The sequence below is a fragment of the Folsomia candida genome, unplaced genomic scaffold (assembly GCF_002217175.1).
Source record: "Folsomia candida strain VU population unplaced genomic scaffold, ASM221717v1 Fcan01_Sc005, whole genome shotgun sequence".
Lineage (NCBI taxonomy): Eukaryota > Metazoa > Arthropoda > Collembola > Entomobryomorpha > Isotomidae > Folsomia > Folsomia candida.
The window spans coordinates 7,655,433-7,680,598 of NW_019091197.1; the positions used below are offsets into that span (position 1 = coordinate 7,655,433).

General features: G+C 39.8%; 2 protein-coding genes across 2 annotated transcripts; one reads left to right on the forward strand and one right to left on the reverse strand.

Annotated features, from left to right (window-relative positions):
• Positions 1–5,828: 5,828 nt before the first annotated feature.
• On the reverse strand, positions 5,829–6,543 carry LOC110850229. Its single transcript, XM_022097694.2, has 3 exons — positions 6,407–6,543; positions 6,172–6,343; positions 5,829–6,110 (listed from the first exon to the last, which is right to left on the reverse strand). Exons 1-3 carry the CDS (start codon positions 6,487–6,489, stop codon positions 6,027–6,029), a joined length of 339 nt encoding a protein of 112 aa, XP_021953386.1. The 5' UTR covers positions 6,490–6,543; the 3' UTR covers positions 5,829–6,026.
• A 12,132-nt stretch (positions 6,544–18,675) lies between these two features.
• Positions 18,676–20,371, forward strand: LOC118435843. The gene is made up of 2 exons (XM_035852306.1): positions 18,676–19,005; positions 19,346–20,371. The coding sequence occupies exons 1-2, from the start codon at positions 18,740–18,742 to the stop codon at positions 19,800–19,802; spliced, it is 723 nt and encodes a 240-aa protein (XP_035708199.1). The 5' UTR covers positions 18,676–18,739; the 3' UTR covers positions 19,803–20,371.
• The last annotated feature ends 4,795 nt before the right edge of the window (positions 20,372–25,166 follow it).

Below are 25,166 nucleotides of genomic sequence, written 5' to 3' on the forward strand. Positions count from 1 at the left end.
CCCACTACGACGCTACCCTTAAGGACGCGTTGGAAGGGATCCTAAACTGTACCCTCTCGGAGGCTGCATGGATGCAGTCCTCCTTACCCGTGAAGGAAGGCGGCCTCGGGGTCAGGCACGCTGTGGATGTGGCGATACCGTGTTTTATTGCGTCCGCCCACAGCGTCCTGCCCCACGTAGAACGTCTCCTTCCGGGTTATCTCCATGGCAACGACATCGCCATGGCAGAGGGGGTACAGCGTTGGACGGATCTCGGCATGGCGGACCTCCCACCTGAAACCGTCAGAGGAGTCCAAGCCGCGTGGGAGCGCCCTATTCTGGACAAAACATTGTCCCAGCTCTCCGATTTGGCAGTTATCCCGGAGGATATTGCCCGACTCCGGTCCCCTGCGCAACAAGTACGCGGGGGTCTGGCTCAACACCCTCCCATCTCCACAACTCGGTACCCTCCTTTCCAACGAGGCCTTTCGGGTCTCCGTCGCTCTCCGCCTCGGCTGCGACATTTGCCAGCCGCACAAATGCCCGTGCGGAGCTCAGGTCTCCTCCCGCGGCCTACACGGTCTCTCTTGCCGCCGGAGCGCCGGTCGTTGGTCCCGCCACGAGGCCGCCAACGACGTTATCGCAAGAGCCCTCCGATCAGCGGAGGTACCCTGCATTAGGGAGCCAGCAGGGTGCTCCACCACGGACGGCAAGCGTCCTGACGGGATGACGCTTGTGCCTTGGGCGAGGGGAAGGTCCCTCGTGTGGGACTTTACTTGCGCCGACACCTACGCCCCAAGCCATTTACCCGACACTGTGAGCCATCAGGGTGCTGCAGCCAGCAAGGCGGAGGACGCCAAGAAGAAGAAATATGCGTTCCTCATGGACCGGTACATTTTTGTCCCGGTTGCCATGGAAACGACTGGAGTTTGGGGGCAGGAGGGGCTCGCCCTCATCGAACAAATCGGGCAAAGGATTGCCTCCGCAACTGGACAGCTCAATGCTGTCAATTTTCTCCGCCAGCGAGTTTCCCTCGCCGCGCAACGAGGAAACGTCGCGTCGATTTTGGGTACACTTCCTCCAGGAAAAGAGTTGGAGGAGGTGTATTATTTGTAGGACCCCCGGCTTTCTACCCATATTTTCGATACGTTTTAATTTGATTTGCTACGATTTGATTTGATTTTCTACGATTTATTTTGATTTTCAGATAGGGATTTTTTTTGTGAAGCGCCCGTCGTTTAGCTTTTTTTAAATAAATAATATGTAATGCATTCTCTCAACTCTGCGAACACAACTTCAATATAATTTTAAATAAATTACCAAAAACTGAATTTTACGTGAGTGTCCTCTCAGATTATCTTAGATGAATACTAACCATATCCATTTCCCAAATCGAGGATCTTCTAGCCCCATTTTGTCTGCTGATGTGTGGGATTTCTTCCGAAAAATGTCGCAAGTACGGGCCCAGTTCAGGATTTATCTGTTAAATGAAATACAATTAAAAATAAATTTGCGGGAAATTTAAAATATGTAATGTGAAATGTAAATATAACCAACCACAGGTAGTAAATCTGAATCGTCGACTGTAACAATCTTGAACAATTTCTTAAAATCCAGACATTTCTCTTCTCCACGGTTTTCCATCCTTGGTCGTGCAAGGTTTCGTAGCGCACAAATGCAGCTGACCAAAAGATTGTCAAGCACAATTTTTAGCTGGTATTGGAAAGATGACAAGTTATGGCGGGGAATATATTTGAACATGTTTTGTTCCGAGATGAAGAAATTCGGCAGTTTGCATTTCGCTAAAGCTTTGCACAGCTGGGTTAGCAAGGTTTTTAAATGAATGCCTTGTTCTTCCATGCTCCACGCGGTTAGCGGCACTTCATGCGCCATATTGTAGAGCAAATGCCTCACATGGTTCAAACCGATGCCTTGGTAGCCAATGGTGGCAAAGAAGGCGCGAAAAATCAAGCCGGAAAATATATAGGCGCGCCAATGAATCTCTTTGAAATTGGATAAAAGTAAGGATTCCACATTGAAAAAGTCCAACTCCCATTGGACGCTGTTGCAATCTTCGATAGGTCCAAGAGGGATTGCGGAACAGCCAAAAGTTTCGATTTGTTCGATCTGTTCGTGCAAAATAAAATGATTTATAGCGAATTAATTTACAAATATGTACACTAAAGGTATTTACGCACACTTCGCAAGTTCACATAGTAACATATTTACAATTATCAGTTTTGCATATTTCCCAACCTAAAAGGCTTTTTTCCTTGTGGGAAATGGGAAAAAGTGGGAAAATGGATAGTGAGGAAAAGCCCCCACCTAGCGTATGTCGCATAGGAACTAACGTTTTTCCCACTTTTTCCCATTTCCCACTGATTTGGGTGGGGTGTAAAAACTGTCTTTTTCCCACTGTCCGTTAAAAAATGGTTTATACCACTTGCAACACTGACAATTATCTAAACTTTCTTACACCAAAAGTTTTGCGAATTTTCCCAACCTTATTGTTTTGCGAAGTATGTGTCAATACCATAACTAATTATTTGCAATACAGAAACTGATTCGTACCAGAGTTGGATGCATCCACCATTTCAAATCCTTCCCATCTTTTATTCGGCTATGCATCCGTCTATTAAACCAAAAATAGGACCTTGGCGGGAATCTGTCGCAGATTAAGGATGGCGTAAAATTGTTCGTTATTCGGAATCCGTCATGTTCGTTATTAATATGACATTGAACACTAGCGCCGGAAATGACCACGTCGTAAAGTTCTCCATCGGAAACGTCTCGCGTATGGTAGTCGGAGATAGCGTTGTGCAAGAATGATTGCGATTTTAGGCAAAAAACTCTACCGTAATTGTTGCCACCAATTTTCCCGCTGATGTTTAAATCGTCAATGAAACCGGACATTGAATCAGAGTCGGAGTCCGGTCTGTCTAAAAATCCAGGTTCGGCGGTCATAGGAAGGAAAGAGGATGGGACGATGGGTGTCTTGCGGCCAAGGTTGTGACGCAATTGGGGTGGAAACATTTCCAAACTTTTTACTTGAGCAGGACGTGTCAGGGATGATCCAGATATTGAAGTGGACGATTGTGACCTAGGTCGGGATGATGAAGTACTGACGGATCTATGTTTGTGGAGGTATACATTAAATAAAAAATTGTACATTCGTAATGGTTACAGTGTTTCCATCGTGACTTTTTGTGATTTTATGTCATTATCATGTTTGGAGATTTTACATGATTATCACGTTTTGAGATTTTACATGATTATCACGCTTTGTGATTTCATGTGATTAACACGATTTGTGATTTCATGTGATTAACCCGATTTGTGATTTCATGTGATTAACACGATTTGTGATTTCATGTGATTATCACGCTTTGTGATTTCATGTGCTTAACACGATTTTTGTATATGCTATTTTTGTAATCCCTGTGATGTTAATAGTCGCCATCTAGCGGGGTATATGTTTGCTCTGCAATATCCCTATATCATGACTATTATGCTGCATCTCTATATTTCACATAAATGATATAAATATTATCAACCAGAATAAATCACATCGTGATGTGATTTCAAGAACACTGTTTATAGATATGAAATAAATCTTACTTCTGTATCGTTTCATATCCCGAACTAATGCTTGCTTTTGACTGTCTCCTACTCGAACATGATTGCCTACACATGAATAAGACTAATTTTACAAGCACAAATTTAGAGTAGATTAATAAATACCTTCGGCTATCCAATTTATTTCGTTCAATCCAACCCTCCTACAGGTAAAGAATTAATGTCATCCTCATTTTCACTGTGAACTTAAATATCTTTATAACTACTTACCATGACTGATGAAGGTCTCCTGCTTTAAATAATAAAGTTTAGTAGTAATTAAGAGCAAAAATCTACCACCAATTTTAAAATCTACCACCAACAGAGAAGTATCAAAATTTATGATTTGAATTTATCGTGTTATTTTCTGAGTAAGTTCTGAGATTTTTTTTTGATTTATTGTGATTTTAATAGTCGCCATCTAACGTGTGTAATATCAATAAATGCAGACTATCAAAATCACAATAAATTACAATGTGATGTGATTTTAATATACATATTAATATTCAATTTACCAGATTTCCAAATGCCCTCCGTGTATTGAAAACTCCTTCATTTCACTTGGCTGATCTTCGTAAATCTCACATTCCCCGTATGGATTATCTTCACCCTCATCGAAGACATCCTCCTCCTTCGCCACCAGGGTTTTACTTTACCCACCTTTTGAGCTTAATCCCCAGCCCAGTGGGTAAAATGGAAAAAATGGGGAAAATGGGTGGTTAGTATGGTAAATGGGTCTGAAGGGTTATAATTAGGTGGTGGCCTACCACCACTATTGCAAGTAGTTCAATTTGTCCTGTTTTGTTCTGTTCTTACTTTTTAGTAAACAAACCACTTGCAATTTTATTTTTCCAAGCAATCGTCTATTAATTTTTTGGTCTTTCAGAATTCTGAAAGACTTGTTATTTAACAAGTCTACTTTGTTGATCGACTGCACGCAGATTTTTTAGATTTTTAGATTTTTTATCGTCTCCTAAATAGTAAATCACATGGCAAAATACAGTGAAGAATGTTTTTCATTATTTGTTTAGGAAATTACCAAACGGTTTACCATTTTTCCCGACTAATGTAATAATGTGATAATGTAAGCTAATGCGTGCACGAAAATATTTTAAAGCATAGATGACGTAAGTCAGACCGAGTAAACAATTATATGTTTAAGATTTTCAAATCAAATCAAATGCAGGTTTTTCCAGCATACCCCTTCAGATTTTAACCGAATTAATGTCAACCAATCACAGATAAAAACACTAATTCGGTCACTTCTTTAGCATTAGTGCCGTTTAGAAGTTATCATAAGCACCCGATTCTTCGTGTCCGGGTCTGACCCGAGACCCGTTGATATACACTGGAAAATCGGCGACCCGGGTCCGAGTCGGGGCCTTCTAAATTTTAAATCCGGGTCCGACCCGGACTCAGATCCGGACCCGAGACCCGCAGAAAACGGGTCTTGGGTCCCGGATCCGTTGCGAGCACTGCGCCGGACGTTCAAGTTTGGGAAGACTTAACAGAAATAAGGATGACAGAATGCTCCAAAAAATTTGCATACGTCGATACCGAAGAACGTACAGAAAAATTACTCCAGAGGCTAAAAAAATACTATACATGGCTCCCAAAAAGGGGAAGACAAAATTTCCACGGATTACATGAAAGTTTGGGCTTTCGAGTCAGGAAGATTTGCGTAGGCATTGACAAAAACTTTGGAATCTGGGATTTTTCGAAGATTTCAGACCATGGTGGACATACGCGAGGACAAGACAAGGATAGAGTTTACGAAAAGTAGGCCTCGCGACCGGACTTTTAGCGGGGCAATATACAGGGAAGTATACAGACGATGTTCGTCTTATGGTTAGGAGGCATGATCATGGTGGGATTAGGAGTATTTTGCACTCGCGATATGGGGATGGAAATTACAAATTTTTTTGCTAATTGTGCAAAATATGGTTACAATGCAATCAACAATGCTGTATTTATTCGCACGAAAATTAAGATGGTTTCGTTAAGGCACACATAATCCAAATATATCGTTGATTTTTCCTTACGAAAAATAATGCTAATGTTACAACCATGCTCACTTTTAAGTTAGTAATAAAAACTTGGGAAATTATTTTTTTGTAATAACTGGAGACTTTGGGGACGAATACTGTAATAATAATTGTCAAGTGATGATTTCTAACAGTATGATGCATGCGTAACACCGTCAAATTTAGTACGATCGATTCTCATTAATAATGTCTGTTTAAAGCGAATAGTTGTTTCAATTTATTGCATAGTTGGCATATTAATAATCATCAATTTTAAGTAGGGATGTTGCAAAATAAATTGATAAGTGATACAATTAAATTACTCATATCTCAAGTTTGACCTTATTGTCAATTTTCGTAACAGAACACTTTCCTTACGGCACCATTTACATACATTTAAATCCATACTCATCCTCGGCAGCAGTATCCACAAACCCCATTGATGGAACAACACTGTGGAAAATCACCAGCGCAGCAAGCATACGATGAACACTGCAAATTTAAGAAATTAATTACAGCGCCAAATTAAAAAAAAAAAATCAAATTTCTATACCGGAGGTGAGCATTGGTAGCATTGGTTAGCTTTCGATTCCTCGGTGTAGTTTCCAGCTCCGATGTAATTCGGCAAAAAATTTTTAATCCTTTTGTAAACTTCCGGTTCTCGAAACTCTGCACTTGCAGTGACCACACCCATCACGGCGAGAATGACAAGGGCGACAGTTACTCTGGAAAATGACAATTTTAAATTTTAAGTAGACAATAATGAGGATAAAATTAAATTAATTTACCTCTGCATTTTGACGTTTTGATTTTTTAAGGTTTTGTTAACTTCTTGGTTTAGAGGCTGGATTCGTTTTGATACTCGATGCATTGGGGAGGGTTGCTATTTATACAAAAAATATATGTCGCCGCTCCATTGTTATAATCTTGGTTTAAAAGAAACTTGTAAATTTATTTGATATCACACTTGTTTTTTCAGGTTGCGCAAATATTGGTATGGACCACGGCGTAGAATTTTGTCGGCATAGTTTATCCGTTTCCAATCAAGCAAAGGAATTAAGATTATTTATTTCGTGGAAATCTCCGGAATACAGATTAACAAGAACCAAAGATAAAAATCAAAGGTTGGAAAGCAGAATTCCATTGGAGGTTTCGGAAGGGACAAATATCGTGATAACCTGGATTAATGATCCTTATCAAATTGGGAATTGTTTATAATGGGTTGCTAGTTAATGGCTACCTGTAACATATTTATACCTGGAATTTTATCGTGTCCCGGATTTATTTGTTTTCCCAGAATGTGCAAATTAGATTTGTTAATCTAATTTCTCTTATTTGATGCATGTAAGCATGAAAAACACATTGTTCAATTGACACATATGTAAGCAATTTTATTGACATGAATGGGTAAATATTTAATGTATTCATTTTATCGGAAGTAAATTAGTAGGTTCAGATAATGTAGAGTTAGTTGGAATTTGCTTACGGTGTATGGGAAAAGCAATCAATGGATGATGTGATGATGCGTATAGAGAATTAACAAGCGTATGTGTGTATATTTATGTAGATAGTGGATAAAAATAGTGTTTGACGAAGTCAAGAGGATGGACGATAAAAACATGAAATTCAATGATAGCTTCTTCGCCAAACTGTGCCAAATCTAAGTTATTAGAAAAATCTATAAAAATAATTTGTTATAATAAATAATAGTATAATAAATACTTCTTTTAAAAATTGAATTGCAAACTGTTCTCAAATACATAGATATTTGAGATTCATATTCTTGCCAATTTCTCTAAATTAAGTGTTTCCCGAACTATGACTTATTGAGATACATTTGCAATTACGATAATTTATGGAAAACTTCTAACTCGCACAAAAATTGTGTTCCTCCACCCAAATTTAAAATAAGCAGAGAAATTATACTCCTCCTTGTACACTTTCTCATATTTCCCCACCAATTTGCAGCACATTTTATCATCTTTTTAAACATAATGACGAAAAACATGTAATTCTCGCATCCATGTATAGCAATTCCAACCATGTAGAGGACTACAGTTAAAATAAAAAAAATGTTCCGAGGTGTTCCAGATAGATGAAATTTTCGCCACTTGCTTCTTGTGAATTCTTTGGCCAAAATTTTTTGCATTGTTCGAGTAACATTCTTCCAGACGTAACATCGTACAAATTCTGCCAAAAACGTTTCTACCCCATCTTCCCACAATTTTGTAAACATGTCACTCAACATTTCTGCATTATGCAGTTTTTTTCGGGCGTGAGATCATCGCTTAATCGGGGATATCTCAGTATGACCTCAGCTTCCTTCTTATTATCAGTTACAGAGCATAGGGCACCCAGCTGGTGACGACTTTGACCTTGAATAGCTCCGGAACGGTTTGTCGTGTCGGTCGTCGACGTAAAATGAGAGGACTAATTAAGATTTCGAAGGAACAGCTTCGTTGGAGCTCTCGTGTGCATCAGCCCACCGAAAAGCAGACGAAAAATCGTAATAGTGCGTGAAAAAAACTTTTTTTTAATTTTGTGGCCAGAGATACATAATAGCCAGATTTTGATAACATTAGATGAAGCACGATTTCCTCTACGAATTACAAAATTGGGTTCGAAAAACTTGATACGCGAAAAATAGTGAAAAAATCCACTAAAGTTAGTGCTTCCTCGCAAGGAGAACTTTTTAAAAAGGTTACGGTTGTCGCTGCAATATCCAGTCATACTTTTGTGCCACTTATCAAACTTTTCCCAAATGTGAAAATATCTACGAAGTATTATGTGGACTCTTCTAAACCCCCTTTTAGAAACTCATTTTCCCATAAACTAGGGCAAAATATAAATAAAGCGATTGATCGTCAGCCAGCGGCGACTTCCGATATGGCAATTTTGACCCAAGGCTACACTGCAAATAAAATCGTGATAAAATTATCACCGGCTTTATCACCGTCGCACAGTAATAACCATTATTATCTATATGGTGACAAGATTGTCACCATAATTGTTACCCCTACGGGTAACAAGCAGAGTCTCTGGACAGGTTGTAATTTGTTTACACGGAAGAAACAAATCGTCACCAAATTTGTTAACGAGGTGGAGACATTTTGTCTCCTTTTGCAGACATTTTCACTTTGCTCGTCCCACAAGCCCAGTCTGAGTGACGGTCGAGTTAGTCAACCATAAGTTCACGTCGTGGTGGCTGGAGATATTTAATTTGTGCAAAAACTACGAAAATAATTTGAATTAGCAGCCTGTCCATGGGGAAAAATTAATAATGGCGATACCAACAAACAGAAATTTTCATCAGCAGGTAAGTACAGAAGGGCGGCCCGGCCTTCTGAGAACGACTTTCCGCGTTAATAAATTAGTGGTAGCAAAACGTTTTAAGCCGAAATTTGGCACAGGACATGGGAATATTGTCAGAAACAGGTGTGCAAAATCTTGTCTACCTAGTTTTTAAAATGTAACCCCCAGCGACGCTTGAAGACTAGACCACCATAAAAACACTTTCCAAACTTGACTATTCATGTAGCAGGATAATTAGAGAACTCACAGGTCAGGGATTTGCAGTCAGTAAGTGCTTAATAAGTAAGGTACTCAATAACAGGGGTCAAAGACTTGCGGCTGTCGCCGCTGGCCTACCACCCCGACCCAAGCGACAACCCCTGAAAGTCCCAACTTCGACGGTTCTCAGAAAAATAAATTTGTTGACCTCAAAAAAGAATTCACCGACCCAGAAACAATTTAGTAGCATAGTTAAAGTGTCAAAGTCAAGTTTAGGTCGAGCAATTAAGAGTTTAAAGAAAATAGTGAGGCGCAAGACCAGAATGCATCAGCTGACCGAGAAACATAAAAAAAATCGTCCACGTAATTGCAAAAATATTGCAAATTATTTGACGGAAGATAAGAAGGAGTTTGTTGTGACATTAGATGAAGCACTATTTTCTCTACAAGATCCACATGGCCAGCGACGAATTTACTACGATTTAGTGACTCAAAAAATTAAATGATATACTACCTACCGCCTAGCGCCTATCTTCCTACCACCTATCGCCTACAGGGTACTTCCTGCCGCCTAAACCTCTACCGCCTACTTCCTACCGCCTATACATCTACCGCCTACTTCCCACCGCCTAAAACACCTATCGCCTACTTCCTACCGCCTAAAATTTTGTAATGAATTTTTCGACGTTTCAGACCATTCTATGAATTGATCTAATTTTACCCAACAGCGGGAAATTTGTGGGGTATTATGAGATTAGCACCTCCTTTCACATAAAAATAGGTTTATAGAAATCATATGGTTGGCTACAGCGCCTACTGCCTACCCCTTAAATAAACCGCATTAAACGCACATACATTTCATTCTATTTCATCTATAGGTTCAATTTCTGTAAAAATCTCATTTTACTCCGACCACACCCCCTGGAGCATACGGGGTGTGGTCCGATTCACCCCAAAAGTTGATAGGATCCTCCCCCTGGGGTCCTATGTATGATGCCGCAAACCGATTTCGATTATCTCGATTCGTTCCTGCGTTATCCTGCTTACAGACGGACAGACGGACAGACGGACAAAGTCTTCGCATAAAGTAGCCGAAGCTACTTAATAAGCAGGCAACAGCGCCTAGCACTTACTAGGCTGGCCACAGCACCTAACACAGCGCCTGTGGGGTAAGTTGAGATTTACACTTTTTAGGCCTTTTAAGATGGCCTTATAGATTTGTCAGGATGTCTGTCTGTCCGTCCGTCTGTCTGTACGAACTATAACTCTCTTTAAACACAAGCTATCGACTTGAAATTTTGCATACTTCATCTTCGGCCAAAAAGTAAGGATGAGTTCGAAGATGGGCATGATCGGTTAAGTGGTTGGTCGGTGGGGGTCATTTAAGTGATTAGGGTTGACTGGTAAAATTTATTAAATGTCATAGAAACGTCCTAAATTTGTTGTAGGAAGTTGAAATTCAGCATGTATAAGTACATAGATTGCCAATGACTTCAAACTAGATTGGAATTTCCAAAATTGCCAACCTCAACGGTAGGGTAACCCACACTGATTTTTAGCCCGAACCAAGGCTAATGTAATCGTCATGTCTTTCGATAACTCTTGAACGAGTTGACCGATTTCAACCAAATTTGGCACAAACATGTATCTGGGCAATGCAACGACCGAGTTCGAAGATGGGTTCGATAAAAAAAATATTTGGGCCGTTGGGGTCATCTAAGTGGGTGGGGTGTTATGCACCGAAATTTCAAAATTGTAGTAGAAAGCTGAAATTTGGTACAAAGCTTGTTAATATGTCCTAATGGAAGAATATGAAGTGAAATTTGTAGAAATGTTATCTAGAAGGACCCTACGGGGTGACCCATACCGATTTTTCAAAATCAATCGAAATCATCCAATCGAGCTGAAATTTGGTATGGCTGATAATCGAGGAATATGAAGTCTAATTTGAAAATTTTTTGAATGAAGCGACCCTCGCGGGTGACCACCGCCAATTTTCAGAAATTTAATTTGAATGCTGAAATTTGGAACATAAATCCCTAGTGCTTTCTCATGAAATAATATGAGGTTAAATGTGAACAAAAACTAACCAGAGGGTCACTAGGGGGTAACCCAAACCGATTTCTAAAAGTTGAAATATTCAGCTGAAATTTAGGATGGAGTTTAGGATGGAGGATGGAGAATTTAGGATGTAGAGAAGCGAGCCCCAGTGGGGCTTAAACTCTTGCAAATCCAAAATTGTATTAGCTAGGCAGAAATCATTTTTAACCTCTATACGAAATTTCAACTGAAAATTGTAACTTTTAGAAAGCGGTCACCATCTTGGCTCGCATTTTACTCAAATTTAACTCCATATCCCTTCATGAGGAACACTTTAGCATCGCCGTACCGAATCTCGGCTTGTTACGACAATTTCTGAAAATCGGCCATCCCATAGGGTCTCCACACATAAAAAGTTACCAATTTCGATATGACGATTTTGGGAAATCAGAAGCCCTTAGCCACCTCTGTACCAAATTTCAGCCTGTCAATGACCGATTTCGCCAATCTTCGAACTTAGCTCCTCACTTGCCCCATACTACATTTGTACCAAATTTCAGGTCCATGGGATAAGTTTACAGAGAGTTGTCGTGAATCGAACAGACAGACAGGCGGACAGAACGGTTCCGTTCCATAAGCCCTGACTTAGGCTAAACAGGGGAAAAGGACGGGTCTAGAAAATCGAGATTTTTGCGATACATAATTTATGGACCTTCCCTAAATTGAAATAGAGTTTAAAAAATTTTCAACCCAACAATACGACAATGGGGATACAAACCATGTTCAGTCCAGATTATTTTTGATCACCTTCGTTTGAAAGACCAACTTTTTAAAAAAAAAAACATTTAGTGCTGAACTTGCGCAGATGAGTAAATTTCACGAAGTATAAGCGCCGAAAGTTCGCCAAAACGCTCAATTTTTCAGGGGAATTGCCTTGTGGCAGTACCTCGGACTTTTCTAGGTTAAAAATAAGATCTGAGAGTAAAAAAAGTCTGGGTTGAACATGGGTTCAACCCAACAATGCGTCCCCATTGTGAGTAAATCATGAATTATCTGACTGATTAGTCTGACTTTCTGTGACTAATCCCATCTTAAATGGCCCCGCAAAGTTGCTTGGAGTAGGTTTTAATCCAAAATATCGAATTCCTAACAGTAAAACCTATCAGTACAGCTTTGCTTAGCCCGAACCAGGATTGATTAGTAAACCTATATTTGTCAGTAGTTTCCCAGAAAATTATGTACTATTTTTACATTTAGCGTCAATTCTTAGTCTCAAATACTTGACAACAGATTCTAATAATCAACGCTTATAAATCGGTATGGGTCACCCCATAGGGACCCCCCAGATGAAATTTTTCCCAATTTGTATTCATATTCTTCCATATTGAGCTATTAGCCACCTCAGGACCAATTTTCAGTTCGATTGAATGATATCTAAAGATCGGTATGGGTCAACCTGATGGGTCCGCTCGGTTGAAAAATTTTTCAATTTCAATTCTTATTCTTTCATTATAAGCCCTTAGCATCCTCCATACCAAATATCAGCTTGTTCAGATGATTTTGAAAAATCGGTATGACTCACCAGCTAGGGTCCGTCCAGATAAAAATTTGGCAGATTTCAATTCGTCCCCTTCGATTAGGACCCCAAAACAAGCTTTGTACCAAATTTCAGCTTTCTACGACAATTTTGAAATTTTGTGCATAATACCCCACCCACTCATATGACCCCCACCGGTCAACCACTGGACCGATTTCACCCATCTTCGAACTCGGTTCCTAACTTTGTCCAATATACATACGGTAAAAGTTTCAAGTCAATCGGTAAACCCATTCGGGAGTTATCGAAAGACAGAAGGACGGACGGACGGACAGACATGACAACTACATAAGCCCTGGTTCGGGCTAAAAATTTAGTGAAATATGCCTGGAAAAGTGGTGTTTTCTGCCCACTCACAGATTTCGCTCGAGCGGAGGATTTTACAAATTTTAAGCACGTCATCCTTTCGCGTGAAAATTCGTCCCGAGTACTAGGCTTTAGCTAGAGATCAAAATCTAGCTAGAAGAAGTAGATGTTAGAAATAGCTAGCTATAAGAGCAAGCTAGTAGGACTATTGCGGTTGGAACTCCCAAGTCACTCTGAGTTGGGCGCGATAGCTGATTGTACTTCGCGTGTAAATCAAGTGGGGTAGAGCAAAACGATTCCAGGAAGCTTTTTCTCAATATTGCCCCTCCACTTGATTTACACGTGAAGTACAATCAGCTATTACACCCAACTCCGAGTGATTTGAGAGTTTCAACCGCAATACCAGGTTAAGCGAGTACCCCCCAGTAGGATATTGTTTGTATTTAGGGTTACATAGTTAAGCGAGCCAACCGAGCACGTTAGGTTTTACCAGATAAGTGACTTGTGTGGGCCCCACCGTTAGCATGCGTGGGGTTGGGTTAGATTAGTCCGCGTGGGCCTATTCACCGTTAGCTAGCTTGGGCCCCGCACTCGTTAGCCCCAAAACCCGTAATATCCCCAAAAGAGCTTCCGCTTTGTGGGAATTCGATATTCTGCATTAAAAAGTGGAAATCTCCACTTACCCCACAGGCGCTGTGTTAGGCGCTGTGGCCAGCCTAGTATGTGCTAGGCGCTGTTGCCTGCTTATTTAAGGGCTAGGCAGTAGGCGCTGTAGCCAACCATATGATTTCTATAAACCTATTTTTATGTGAAAGGAAGTGCTAATCTCATAATACCCCACAAATTTCCCGCTGTTGGGTAAAATTAGATCAATTCATAGAATGGTCTGAAACGTCGAAAAATTCATTAAAAAATTTTAGGCGGTAGAAATTTTAGGCGGTAGGAAGTAGGCGATAGGTGTTTTAGGCGGTAGGAAGTAGGCGGTAGAGGTTTAGGCGATAGGAAGTAGGCGGTGGATATTTTAGGCGGCAGGAAGTAGGCGTTGGACGTTTAGGCGGTAGGAAGTGCCCTGTAGGCGGTAGGCGGTAGGAAGATAGGCGCTAGGCGGTAGGTAGTATATCATAAAAATTAACCAAACTGGGCGTATCAACGCAAGGAGAACTTTTGTAACAAGTTCATGGTAGTGGGTGCTATATCCGGTCGTGGTGTGCTCCCACTAATCAAAATTCCACAACAAGTAAAAATTAATGCAGCCTACTATATACACTTTGTTTCGAAACCTCTTTTGGAAGTTCGCATGCCAAAGTTAGTCGGCAGGGACACGTCGAAAGTCGTAGTTCACCACGACGCCGCGTCGTCTCACACCGCTCGTTTAACCCAGAACTATGCGAAGACCCTAAAAAATAAAGTTGGTATAAAAATTATTTCGAATAGTGAAACCCCTGTGAAGCCACCAGATGCAAGTCCCATGGACTTTTTCGGCTTCGGTTATCTGAAAATAAAATGTTGGGGGAGACGTCCTTACACTAATCCAGGACTTTGGAAAGTGTAAAAGATGAGTGGTCTAAAGTTACCGCTGCCACTGTAAGCAAAGTGTACAAAAGTTGGATTCAAAGGTGTCGATCTATAGTTCGAAACAAGGGCTTTCACATAGAGAACAATAGAAACCTCCATGGCAAGAAGATTCTTTAGAAATTAAGGTCAGAAGTCGTTCTCAGAAGGCCGGGCCACCCTACGGTAATTAATGTAGTAAAATATTGAGCTTGCAACTTGTTAATTTTATTTATTTATGGTTTAGCGAAAAAACTATTGTGATCCGGAAGTACATATCTATTGAGGGGATGAGCAGGGTGCGGTGACAGATCAAGTTATTTTCCCAATATTTTAGGACGCACCTGACGAATACCTGAGTTTATTTTAAAAATTGAGGGAAAACAAGTAATTTATGGTAAGTTTAATTAAATACGACTGAAGGGAAAAAATTAGGCAGTAATTATTTTTGAGTATGATTTGTTTCATAAATTTGTCTGTTATTATTACTATTCTTGATTTGTTTATAATTGACAATCACTTATCTTCTTCCGCGCTTCCATCACCCCACCAAGATTTGAAGATACCACCATTTAACTAACGAGGATTCTGACCTAGAAAATTACTAACACGTAAACTTGTCTCTATTTGATACATTAATTCTAATGGATTGTAAAATTGCTTCTTAAGTTTAATGATAATTTTTTATTGTTTAATTGTAGATAATTGAATCGCCAATTATCTCCAGCAAAATACATAACACTGTTCAGGATGCAAATTGATTGAACTGAAAGGGCAAGTTTAAGTAATTTGAAATATATTTGTCAGTCATCTATGAAAAATTTTAATCAATTAATGATACTGATATTGATACGGAGTTATTTACTGTATTACTATTGGGGACAAATAAAATGAATTTAGACTAAACATCGTAACAAAATCCTAGAAATTTTGATTCCGCATTGTAGGCAGTACGTTTCCCAAAAGAGATCATGCATACTAAAAAGCAGCAGTGAATTGTTTTCATTCGGTGAGACACGTTGTTTCCAGGTTTAAGTAAGTTTATTACCTCCCAATGGCAAAATACTACCAGACGGAGATAAAATCTTTTATCACCAGAACGGAGACAAAATAAGTTGTCTCCCCGAGGAGACGAAATGTCACCCGTTCTTAGAGCCGCATAGTGCCTACACGCAGAGACGATTTTGGTGGCGATTTTGTTTAGAGTGTATGCACTGGACCTTGAAGCTAGACCAGCTAGGATAAAAATCACTTGGCGTAGTGAAATTCCTGTACTATCCCCTCAGTGTATCGAAGGCCAGTTTGGCAACTGGCCTTCGATACACATTGCTATTCGATAATACAATGTCTACTACCCGAATAATGTCGTCTTTCCCTGGATAGAGCTTCGTTACTCTTCCCATGGGCCAGGTATTTCTTGGCAAATTGTCGTTAACTTCCAGGATGATATCTCCAACTCGGATCGGTTTGGTGGTCTGGCACCACTTGTGGCGTGTGGGCAGAGTTTGCAAAAAGTGTCCTTTTTGGGAAAAAATTCATGCCTTTTTGGCCTTTTGCCTTTTTCAATCCCCAATTGCCTTTTTGCGTGCCTTTTTGCCCGTTTGATGCCTTTTTGGCTTTTTCGGCATGTTTCTTCTAGTGGACATTGCCTGAAATAATATTATTTACAACAAGCAACGTTCAGTACGAGATAACTTCACAGTAACTCCAGTTATGAATCTTGATTTAGTACAAATCAGTCCCGGAATTTTTGGTTCGACACAAGTTAAGCGGCTGTTGGCATTGTCGAATAGTGAGCCTGCAGAGTTTTTCGGAGGGTGCTGACACAATTGGGCAACCCATTTTGCAAGTTAGTGAGCTCAAAATACATGCTTTAGTTGAGTTATCACATTGTTTCAGTACGAGACAACTACACAGTAACTACAGTTATGAATCTTGATTTATTACAAATCACACCTGGAATTTTTGGTTCGGCACAAGCTAAGCGCGTGTTGGCATTGTCGAATAATGAGCCTGTCCAGTTTTGTAGCATCATATGTATGATGCTGCAAACCGATCTCGATTATCTCGATCCGTTCTCTCGCAATCCTCCTGACGGACGGACAGACAGACGGACAGATAGACGGACAAAGTCTTCGCATAAAGTAGCCAAAGCCACTTAATAACGAGTTGATTTTCCAGAACATTTCACATTATCGATAATAACTTGTATGGCTTTACGGAATTCACAATTCCACAAAAATTTTCTAGAATATACATTTTGACGTAAACAATAAGTTCAAGTGGCAATTAAAAACGTGCGAAAAGTAATAACTCCGTATGCAGTATCGGCGGAAGTGATATCGGATAGCGAAAGTTCGAAGCTAATAGATACAGAACGCACCGTTTCAAAATTTTAAGAGATGCTTTACATTCAATTTTAAGAGCTTTAAAACCAATAAATCTAAACTATTCGAGTTGATTAGATAGTTCGCCATTATTAAAAATAGAACGCTATTGATATCAGTTAAAAATGGAAATGTATGTACCTGAATGCACCTATTGATCGTCCTGGTTCTTCTTGATATCGTCTAATAAATCAATAAAATACTTCCACAAGAAATTGCATCAATAAATCCATTAGACAAAACTTAATTTAATATCCTAAAACTATGCAACATGGAAACGATATTTAATTATTTACACTTTCCATTCCGGCATACGTTTCTTCGCAATTGGTTATTGACATGATTTATGTATATGCGTCTGAAATATTGCTCATTGCTTTTCAAGAACGATTTATTGAAATTGGCTTTATCTACATTTATTTCAACTGAATGGCATAGTAGTAAAACTGATTGGTAGAAGTAATAAATTTTATTTGGACACTATAATTCACCTCTGGATCGTGTTCTTCTCAAATATCTGGCAATACTAAATCACTTCTCGACATAAAAGCATCTAAAGTATTTTTTGTGAGTATTAATCACGACTTCGTATAGCTAGCAACGCATTTACAAAAAAAACCTTCGTAGGTTAGCAATTTTATTTTCAAAAACTAGTCTGAAAAACGACTCTAAAAGGCTAGTACTTCGTTTTCGAATTACCTTTAAATATATTTTGGGATTATAACGTGCGTCATGTACGTGATGATGTAATCGCGATACACTGTAATTTGTTATGCTCACCTTTAATTATAGCCTTTCGTTATTTTCTTTAAAAAGTTTGGAATCTAGTACGGCGATTATTCGCAACTAGAGAAACATAGATCCCGTCGAGTTAACTCGATTACCTAAAATTAGCTAGAAGATGACGTCCGTTACGCCAAAATTTTTACGTGCGTTCGTATTCCCTTCTTCGGATATCCCAATGGTCTTAATAATGTCAAAGGTGACGTCCGTTACGCTAAAAGTATTACGTGAGTTAGTATTTCCTTCTTCGAATATCCCAATGATCTTAATTATGTCAAAGGTGACTCTATCCTTAAACCAATTCGTCTTCACACCCAAGAACCGAAAATTTGTGCGGATCAAGTCCAACTGGAAAACCAAGTTTCAAGGATTATTCAATTTTTTGTTATTCTTCCTCCATTCCGTGTTGCTGCTTAAGTGGTTTCTATATCAGGGGTTATACCCAGCCAATACGCCAATGGCCAATTGGAGGATAACAATAATGTTATATTTCCTCACCGTATTTTCCGGCATTATGATTGGCTTCCATCATTTTTATCGAATAGAGAAGGAAGTTCGACTCTTGCTTAATTCGTCGATTCAAATTGAATTGGATTCCAAGAAGATAGGCAAGTAATTTAAAATTGTAAGGTTTTTATATCGATCAAATAAATCATAAAACGCTTAACTCCATCATACGTATAAGTCCAATGTTCTAACTAAGATTTTTTGTGATTATCACAATTTGTAATTTTAATGTGTAGTTTAATTTCTGTGGATTGTTGTGATTTTAATCGTCGTCATCTACAGGGGTATATGTTATCTGTATAATATCCCTAGATTACGACAAGTAAAATCACAATAAATCACAATAAATCCCAACGTGTCTATCGTACAAATCACAATTTATATCAATTCCAGGCACTAGTACGGTGCACATCTACTACATCATAATTTTTGTTTTGGGAATGTCTGCCATCGCTCTTGCGCCGCCTGCTATTGCCTCCTTGTCTCTTTTTCGACCCTGCATGCCTCCAATTTTGACCAGTATGATTTATCTCGAATGCAAATCGTGGAGTGACCATGGTCACACTGGGATCATGTTTAGATTAGGAATATCTATCTTGACCGGGTACACTTGGACGTTAGCGACAGCCACGGCAGTTGTTGCAGTTGTGGTGTTCCTATTGTATCCTGTCGAAGTGAAGCTGATAAATCTGCAAGTTCTGAAACAGTAAGCTTAAAATATTTGTGCAGTGAATTATTACCATCCGGAGTAACTATGATGGGCTACCACTAAATGGGTGACAAATATTTCCGCGAAATTAAAATTTATTACCGCGCGGTCTAAATTTGAGAATTTGAATTTCGCAGGAATTCGATTAACCATTTAATAGATTTTAATTTTCACCATATTAAGTACATCATATGAACTCTGCGCGGTAATGATTCGTTACAGAATTGTGTCATGTGTATAAAATTACCCGAAACTTTTCAATGTTTTAAATTTTTTTAATCTATTTAAAAAATCTATTTATTATTGCAGAAAAATATTTATTTTGCTTTTTTTGCAGATATATTCTACAAGAGGACGGACTAAGCTATTCTGGCGTAGCGAAGTATCGTACCCTACAGTTACTGTCAACCCTGCACAATTTGACATTTCAACCACCCGCCATGATTATATTGGTCGGTGCAGTTATCGTATGCGAAAGTGCTGCTCTCTATATTTTGATAACTTCGGCAAACATTGTTCCAATACCGGTTCTGATTTTATTCGTTCTGGTCGCTCTGGAATTGTTGTTTGTAATTGCAGTTCCGTTTAAAATAATGGCGATACCATATGTTGATTCTGCCGCGCTATTGGAAACCCTAAAACGGAAGGCTAAGTCGAAGTTGATCAAAAAATTTGCAAAATCATGTCCTCCTTCAAAATTATCACTAGGAGATGGCAAATTCGTTGCTAGGGCGACATCACTTGTAATAATGAATCATACGGTAGAATTGCTTGTAACACTTATGCTAATGTAATTTTAGAGTTTTAGAATTAAAAATAAATATACACCTAGTCCATGCTAATACAAACAATTAAATTCGCCAATCTATGCCACCCTCAGCGACGACTTCGGACGTCCCTTTAACGAAATGTTATGCTTCTGTTGCACCACACTCGAATCCCTCATGCGACGCGAGTTCTACCACCAGCAGTATGGCGACGACAAGGATAACGTTGATAGGAAGGTGATTCGCGCTCAGTTCGCAATAGCGAATACATCCGTGTTCGACGACTCGGACCAGATCCATGAACCAATTCTTATCTAAGTAATTTTGCAAATTTTGCCAATGTAAAATTACTAAAATCTATACATTTATTAATTATGAGGAAAAAGTGTAACGAATGCTTGTGCAAAAGTATGACCCGTAAATTGATGTCATGTAAGGTTTGCCAATAATAACGGATCACTAGAGCCTCAAGTACATATGCATAATCTGTGATAACAACAGAGATAAAACTTTATTGTTATGAAAATTTCTTAAAATACTGACAGGTTGGTTCGAAGAAATTTTGTATAAGGTAGTGTAGTAATATTCACCATCCAAGTCCGCAACAAATAATTACAATACAAATTTTCCAAATTAACTAAAAATAAAAACCGTCACTTCCACCACACATTGCAGTTATTACGTAGCCACAAAACCGGCAAAACTTTCTCCTCATCAAGTGCACAGGAAACATGCAGCAACTTTGTTGGTGCTGTACAAACAAGAAACTTTTCAAGAAACTTTTCATCAGTGCAGTTTTGTGGGATCAGGGGCCACATTCATTCCCTAAATTCAGCCATCAATTCTGGTCAGATAAAAATTTTTGTTTTCCTTTAACAAATTGGCAGAACGGTACTAATAATTCCAACAATTACTAAAAATTGGCAAAAACTTTCGCACACTAAAAAATGGAAGGTAATTTTGTGTGGTGTGTTCATCCTTTCCGTGAGTATGTACCGGGATACTACGACAAGGGACCCCTCTTAGGACATCCAAGATTGCCGTACCTGATTTCTAAACGCTCAGTTTAGGTCGAAAGGGTACGGACCACGGTCACTGTCCTTTGAATTCTCTTTGCCTTGAACATTGAAACGATACTCGCGATGTAGCACTGTTTGGGGTTTAATTACTTAGAAGCAAAATCAATCAGCATCCCAGTTATTTCAAATAATCATTATATGAATTGGCATTTAATAGTATAAATTTGGTTTAAGAATGGATTCTTAGAATGAAGGGTTTCTATTTTAGGATGAGCGGAGTTGGCCACTCTGACTCATCGCGTAAGCATTACACCAGCCAAGCGCATCAAAAATAGACTGTCCATGAATGGTTTTGCTTGGGAGCACATGCCCATTTTGGGGTTTGTTGTGTCTTTGTTGTGTCTTTCTAAATTTAAGGATACGTACGTCACCATCACCACCGGTCCTCAGGAGCGGTCTATTTTAGATTATTGTTATTTCTGCAGTTATTTTAAGATTTAGTGACTCAGCTTCTGGGCTGCTGTCCATATTAGGATATGTTAGGTTAAAAATATTTTAAGCTATGAGCTCCGTCATCTTACGTATACAACATCGTTAGCTAACACCTCCATGTACGGTCTTGGACGAAGTAATCTTGGACTTAGTTACCAGGCTCGAGGGAACTTTTAGTCAGGAGCTCTTCAGCTCTCGACACAGGCAGATGTCAGACAGCGAATTACATCCTAGTAAACGAGTAAAGCCTTATTCCAAATTAGCCACAGAAACAGACACTAATCCGTATACAGCTACAGACACAGAGTCAGATTCAGAAACCATCCCTGAATTAGTTCTTGAAAAACGAAAACCTTCTGAAACAGTTAGTACATCTAGCGCATCTAGTTCGAAAACAAGCCTTCAAACCAAGGGTAAGCCTCTTTTTCCTTCAGTTAAGGACCCCGCACCACCTGAAAGATCGCATAAACGACCTAGCCTTTTAGCCTCCACCTTCAAAACTTTAAGGGAGTGGATTTTTGACCCGAATCAGGTCCCACCTCAGGGAGGGACAGGGCCCTCAGCATCTTTTCCCCCTTCGCATCAATTAACTTTAGTCCGACAGGAACGTCCCTTAACATCCTCCCACCCTTCCACAAGGGATTTCGACCCTTCATCATCAACTGATACCCTTGACTCAAATCGTTCCAAACGTAAAGTTGACTCTGATCCTTTTTCCTTACCCATCCGTAAACCACGCCGCAGATTAACCCTTGGTCCTCAGAAACCCTCAGCCCCTCCGGAATGGGACATCCCCCCTCCTTATTCTACGTTACCTGCTCGATTAACTTTTCCAGAAACCCTAATTCACAGGCTTAATTTACAAATCCCAAATTTTCCTCTCTTGGAACCCTTCGAATTCAAAGCTGAAAGAACCTCCCCACCCAGGCGTCCACGTCTCCTTTCAATTGCGGAGGAAGATCTATTTCATCCCAACGAAGAATTTGATACTGAGACTGTAGCAGGTCCTACTCCTTTGTTCCCTTTCTGTCCCGCAATCCCATTTGAGGTAATAGAGATCCCACCAGATCTTGACGGTTCACCATCCACAGCTCCGCCACTTTTACTTAAAAAGGAATTGGAAAAGGACTCTAACCCGTTCAGTACCCCAAGATCCTTAGAAGACAGGGCATCCACTAACAGAGGTCGGCAATTAGCCTTTAATGTGCTACCGCCGCTGGCCTGGCTATCTCTTTTATTGAGTAGTCTGGTCACCCCACACAGTACAACAGAGGTTCTGGATGTAAAACAAATCTCAACCAAGGGTCTTCTCCCATTTCTCGACCTTCAGGAAGTCGGATTGGAAAGGTTTTCCAAAAACTTTGGCGTTCTTCTCCCCAAACTTTTTCAAAACAAAAGCGGAACAACCTTCACCAAGAATCAAGTGGAAGGGACCAACCCCTACCAAGGCAACAAAATCCGTTCCCCGCACTCCACCTGGCTCTTCAAAATCCAGGGCGCCGTCACCACCGAAATCATCAACTCCACCTCCGAGTTCATCAAGTCCACCCCCACACCGACCTCCCCCAACTCCGTCCCCACCTCCAACGGCACCTCCACCCCCACCCCCTCCTACACCCCCTCCAATTGTTTCTCGAATCAAAGTCAAAGCTAAACGTAGGACTATTGCCATACCTTTCACAATGACTAACCCAACGCATTATTTACCCCCGTTTTCACAAATCGACGTGCAATTCGACGGCCATACATCTGTGAAAGAGTTTCTACAGCGTTATGAATTACTAGCTATCTCATATGGGTGGAGCGAGGACGATAAGTTGAGGTTCTTCCCTCAATATTTAAGAGAAGGGGCAAAGGCCTGGTACGATATGTATCGACACGCCCAAGCAAAAAGGAATGCAAAAACTTATACGGAGGTAGTGTTAGTCTGGGCTGATGTCAAGAAAGAAATTGAAACGGCTTATGACATTACGGAAACTCAGGAAAATATTGCACTCAGGCTTAGAGAGGCTACGTATCAAAAATGTGGATCGGCACTGACGTATGTATACACTGTTCTGCCTCTGTTAGAGCGAATGGATCCAGCCATGACAATAGAGCGTCGGATTAAATATTTATTAAAGGGTTTACCTCCTGAGCTGGCGGCGAAGGTTTATGACCAACGTCCAAAGACTGACATGGAGGTCAAGGATATCCTTTTGCATCATGAAAAATTCATGGCTATGTTCCCCAATAAGGAAAATAAACTTGAGCAACCCGATCAAACTTGGTCAGAGTTGGCTCATAAATTGCAGAATGTGCAGCTTGAATTTAAATCATCTGGTAATCCGAGTCAGGACATACAGGGACACCCGAATCCTTATGTTAGCGGTTATCCGCGTTATAAAAATACAGGACACCCGCATCTTGCATCTATTGGTTATCCGTACCAAGCTAAACTAGGACACTCGAATTCCTATAACACTGGTACTCCGAGCCAGACGGCAATGGGACACCCGAGTCCTTATACTGTTGGTAATCCGAGCCAAACCTCAATGGGACACCCGAACCCTTATTATGGTTATCCGTACCAGAATATGCCAGGACACCCGAATCCGTACTTTAAAAAGGCATCGAATCAATTTAAGGCAAATTACGATAATCCGAATCGTTATTCAAGTACTCGGCAATTTAATCAAAATCCTAGAACAGGCAACCCGCCCCTGGCCATTACAGAAGGTTACTTTGCTGCTAATCCGCCTTCAGACGGAGGAACGAGAGGAAATACGAAAACTTTCCCTCGGCAACAAGCAAGAAATTCTAACTTCAATAATATGTCAGTCAATCCACACGACACTTTCTTATTTAATTTCGCTCGCCAGTATCGTGATGAGCAAGGCAGAGCTTTATGTTGGCGCTGTGGAGAAAAAGGACATGAACGAGAAGGATGTCCCCAACGAAAGCAATTACTTAACAAACTTCAGAAGTTAGCAGATTCCCAAGCAGGGAATAAGTCTCAGGGAAACTAGATCCACTCATGTTACTCGAGGATAACATGGGTTCACACGACGAACACCTCGGATATTATAATCTGGCTACTATAGATCCTTTTCTGGCATTTATCAAACTTAGGTTAAAAATTAAAAACTCACCTGATTTAGAAGTATCTACCCTTATAGACACTGGTAGTTCCATTTCAGTTTGTTCGCCTGACATGGCGTCTAAATTTAAAATTCAGCCTTGTAACTCATTCAAAATTATTGGTGTTACAGGAGCTAATGAAATTAACCAGTTTATTCAGATTTCAATTCAATTATCCAATAAAATAATGTCTCATAAAATTTTTGTGGCACCAAATCTGACCCGCTCTTTAATTTTAGGTAATGACCTTTTAAATTCTCAGAAATGTCTAATCAATTTTGCGCTCAAGCAAGTTAAAATTGGTGACGAAAAATTTCGCCTTTACTTATCTGATGAAGAATTAGCTAAAGATAGTACGACAGTTCATGAATTTAATCATATAGATCTTTCTGAAAAAGAAGATTCACTGATAGAAATTCCGGTAACTCTTGCGGACACCTTCGTCTTACATTCCCCTGGTTACACATCCCTACCTGTGAAGGTGGATTTACAACACATTTTTCAACCTTCCATGAATTACGTTTTTGAATGGGACGTAAATTTTCTAGCTAAACATTGTGTATACGGTCCAGGCTTTGTAGTAGTAGGAACTTCAAACAATAATTCTTACTTCCATGGGACCACCAGTCACTCTTAATGCAAAAACCCGTGTAGGATATTTATCTCCAGCACAAGAAATCTATCATTTTAACACAAATCCTACACCATTAATGCATAATAATCGACCTAGTCGAATTACTCCAGAACAATTAGAACAACT

Coding starts and splice junctions, on each gene's coding strand:
- LOC118435843 (XM_035852306.1), top strand. CDS start 18,740: ATGTCTGCCATCGCTCTTGCGCCGCCTGCTATTGCCTCCTTGTCTCTT. Junction 19,006..19,345: donor AATCTGCAAGTTCTGAAACA/GTAAGCTTAAAA, acceptor CTTTTTTTGCAG/ATATATTCTACAAGAGGACG.
- LOC110850229 (XM_022097694.2), bottom strand. CDS start 6,489: ATGCATCGAGTATCAAAACGAATCCAGCCTCTAAACCAAGAAGTTAAC. Junction 6,344..6,406: donor CAAAACGTCAAAATGCAGAG/GTAAATTAATTT, acceptor GTCATTTTCCAG/AGTAACTGTCGCCCTTGTCA. Junction 6,111..6,171: donor GCTACCAATGCTCACCTCCG/GTATAGAAATTT, acceptor TTAAATTTGCAG/TGTTCATCGTATGCTTGCTG.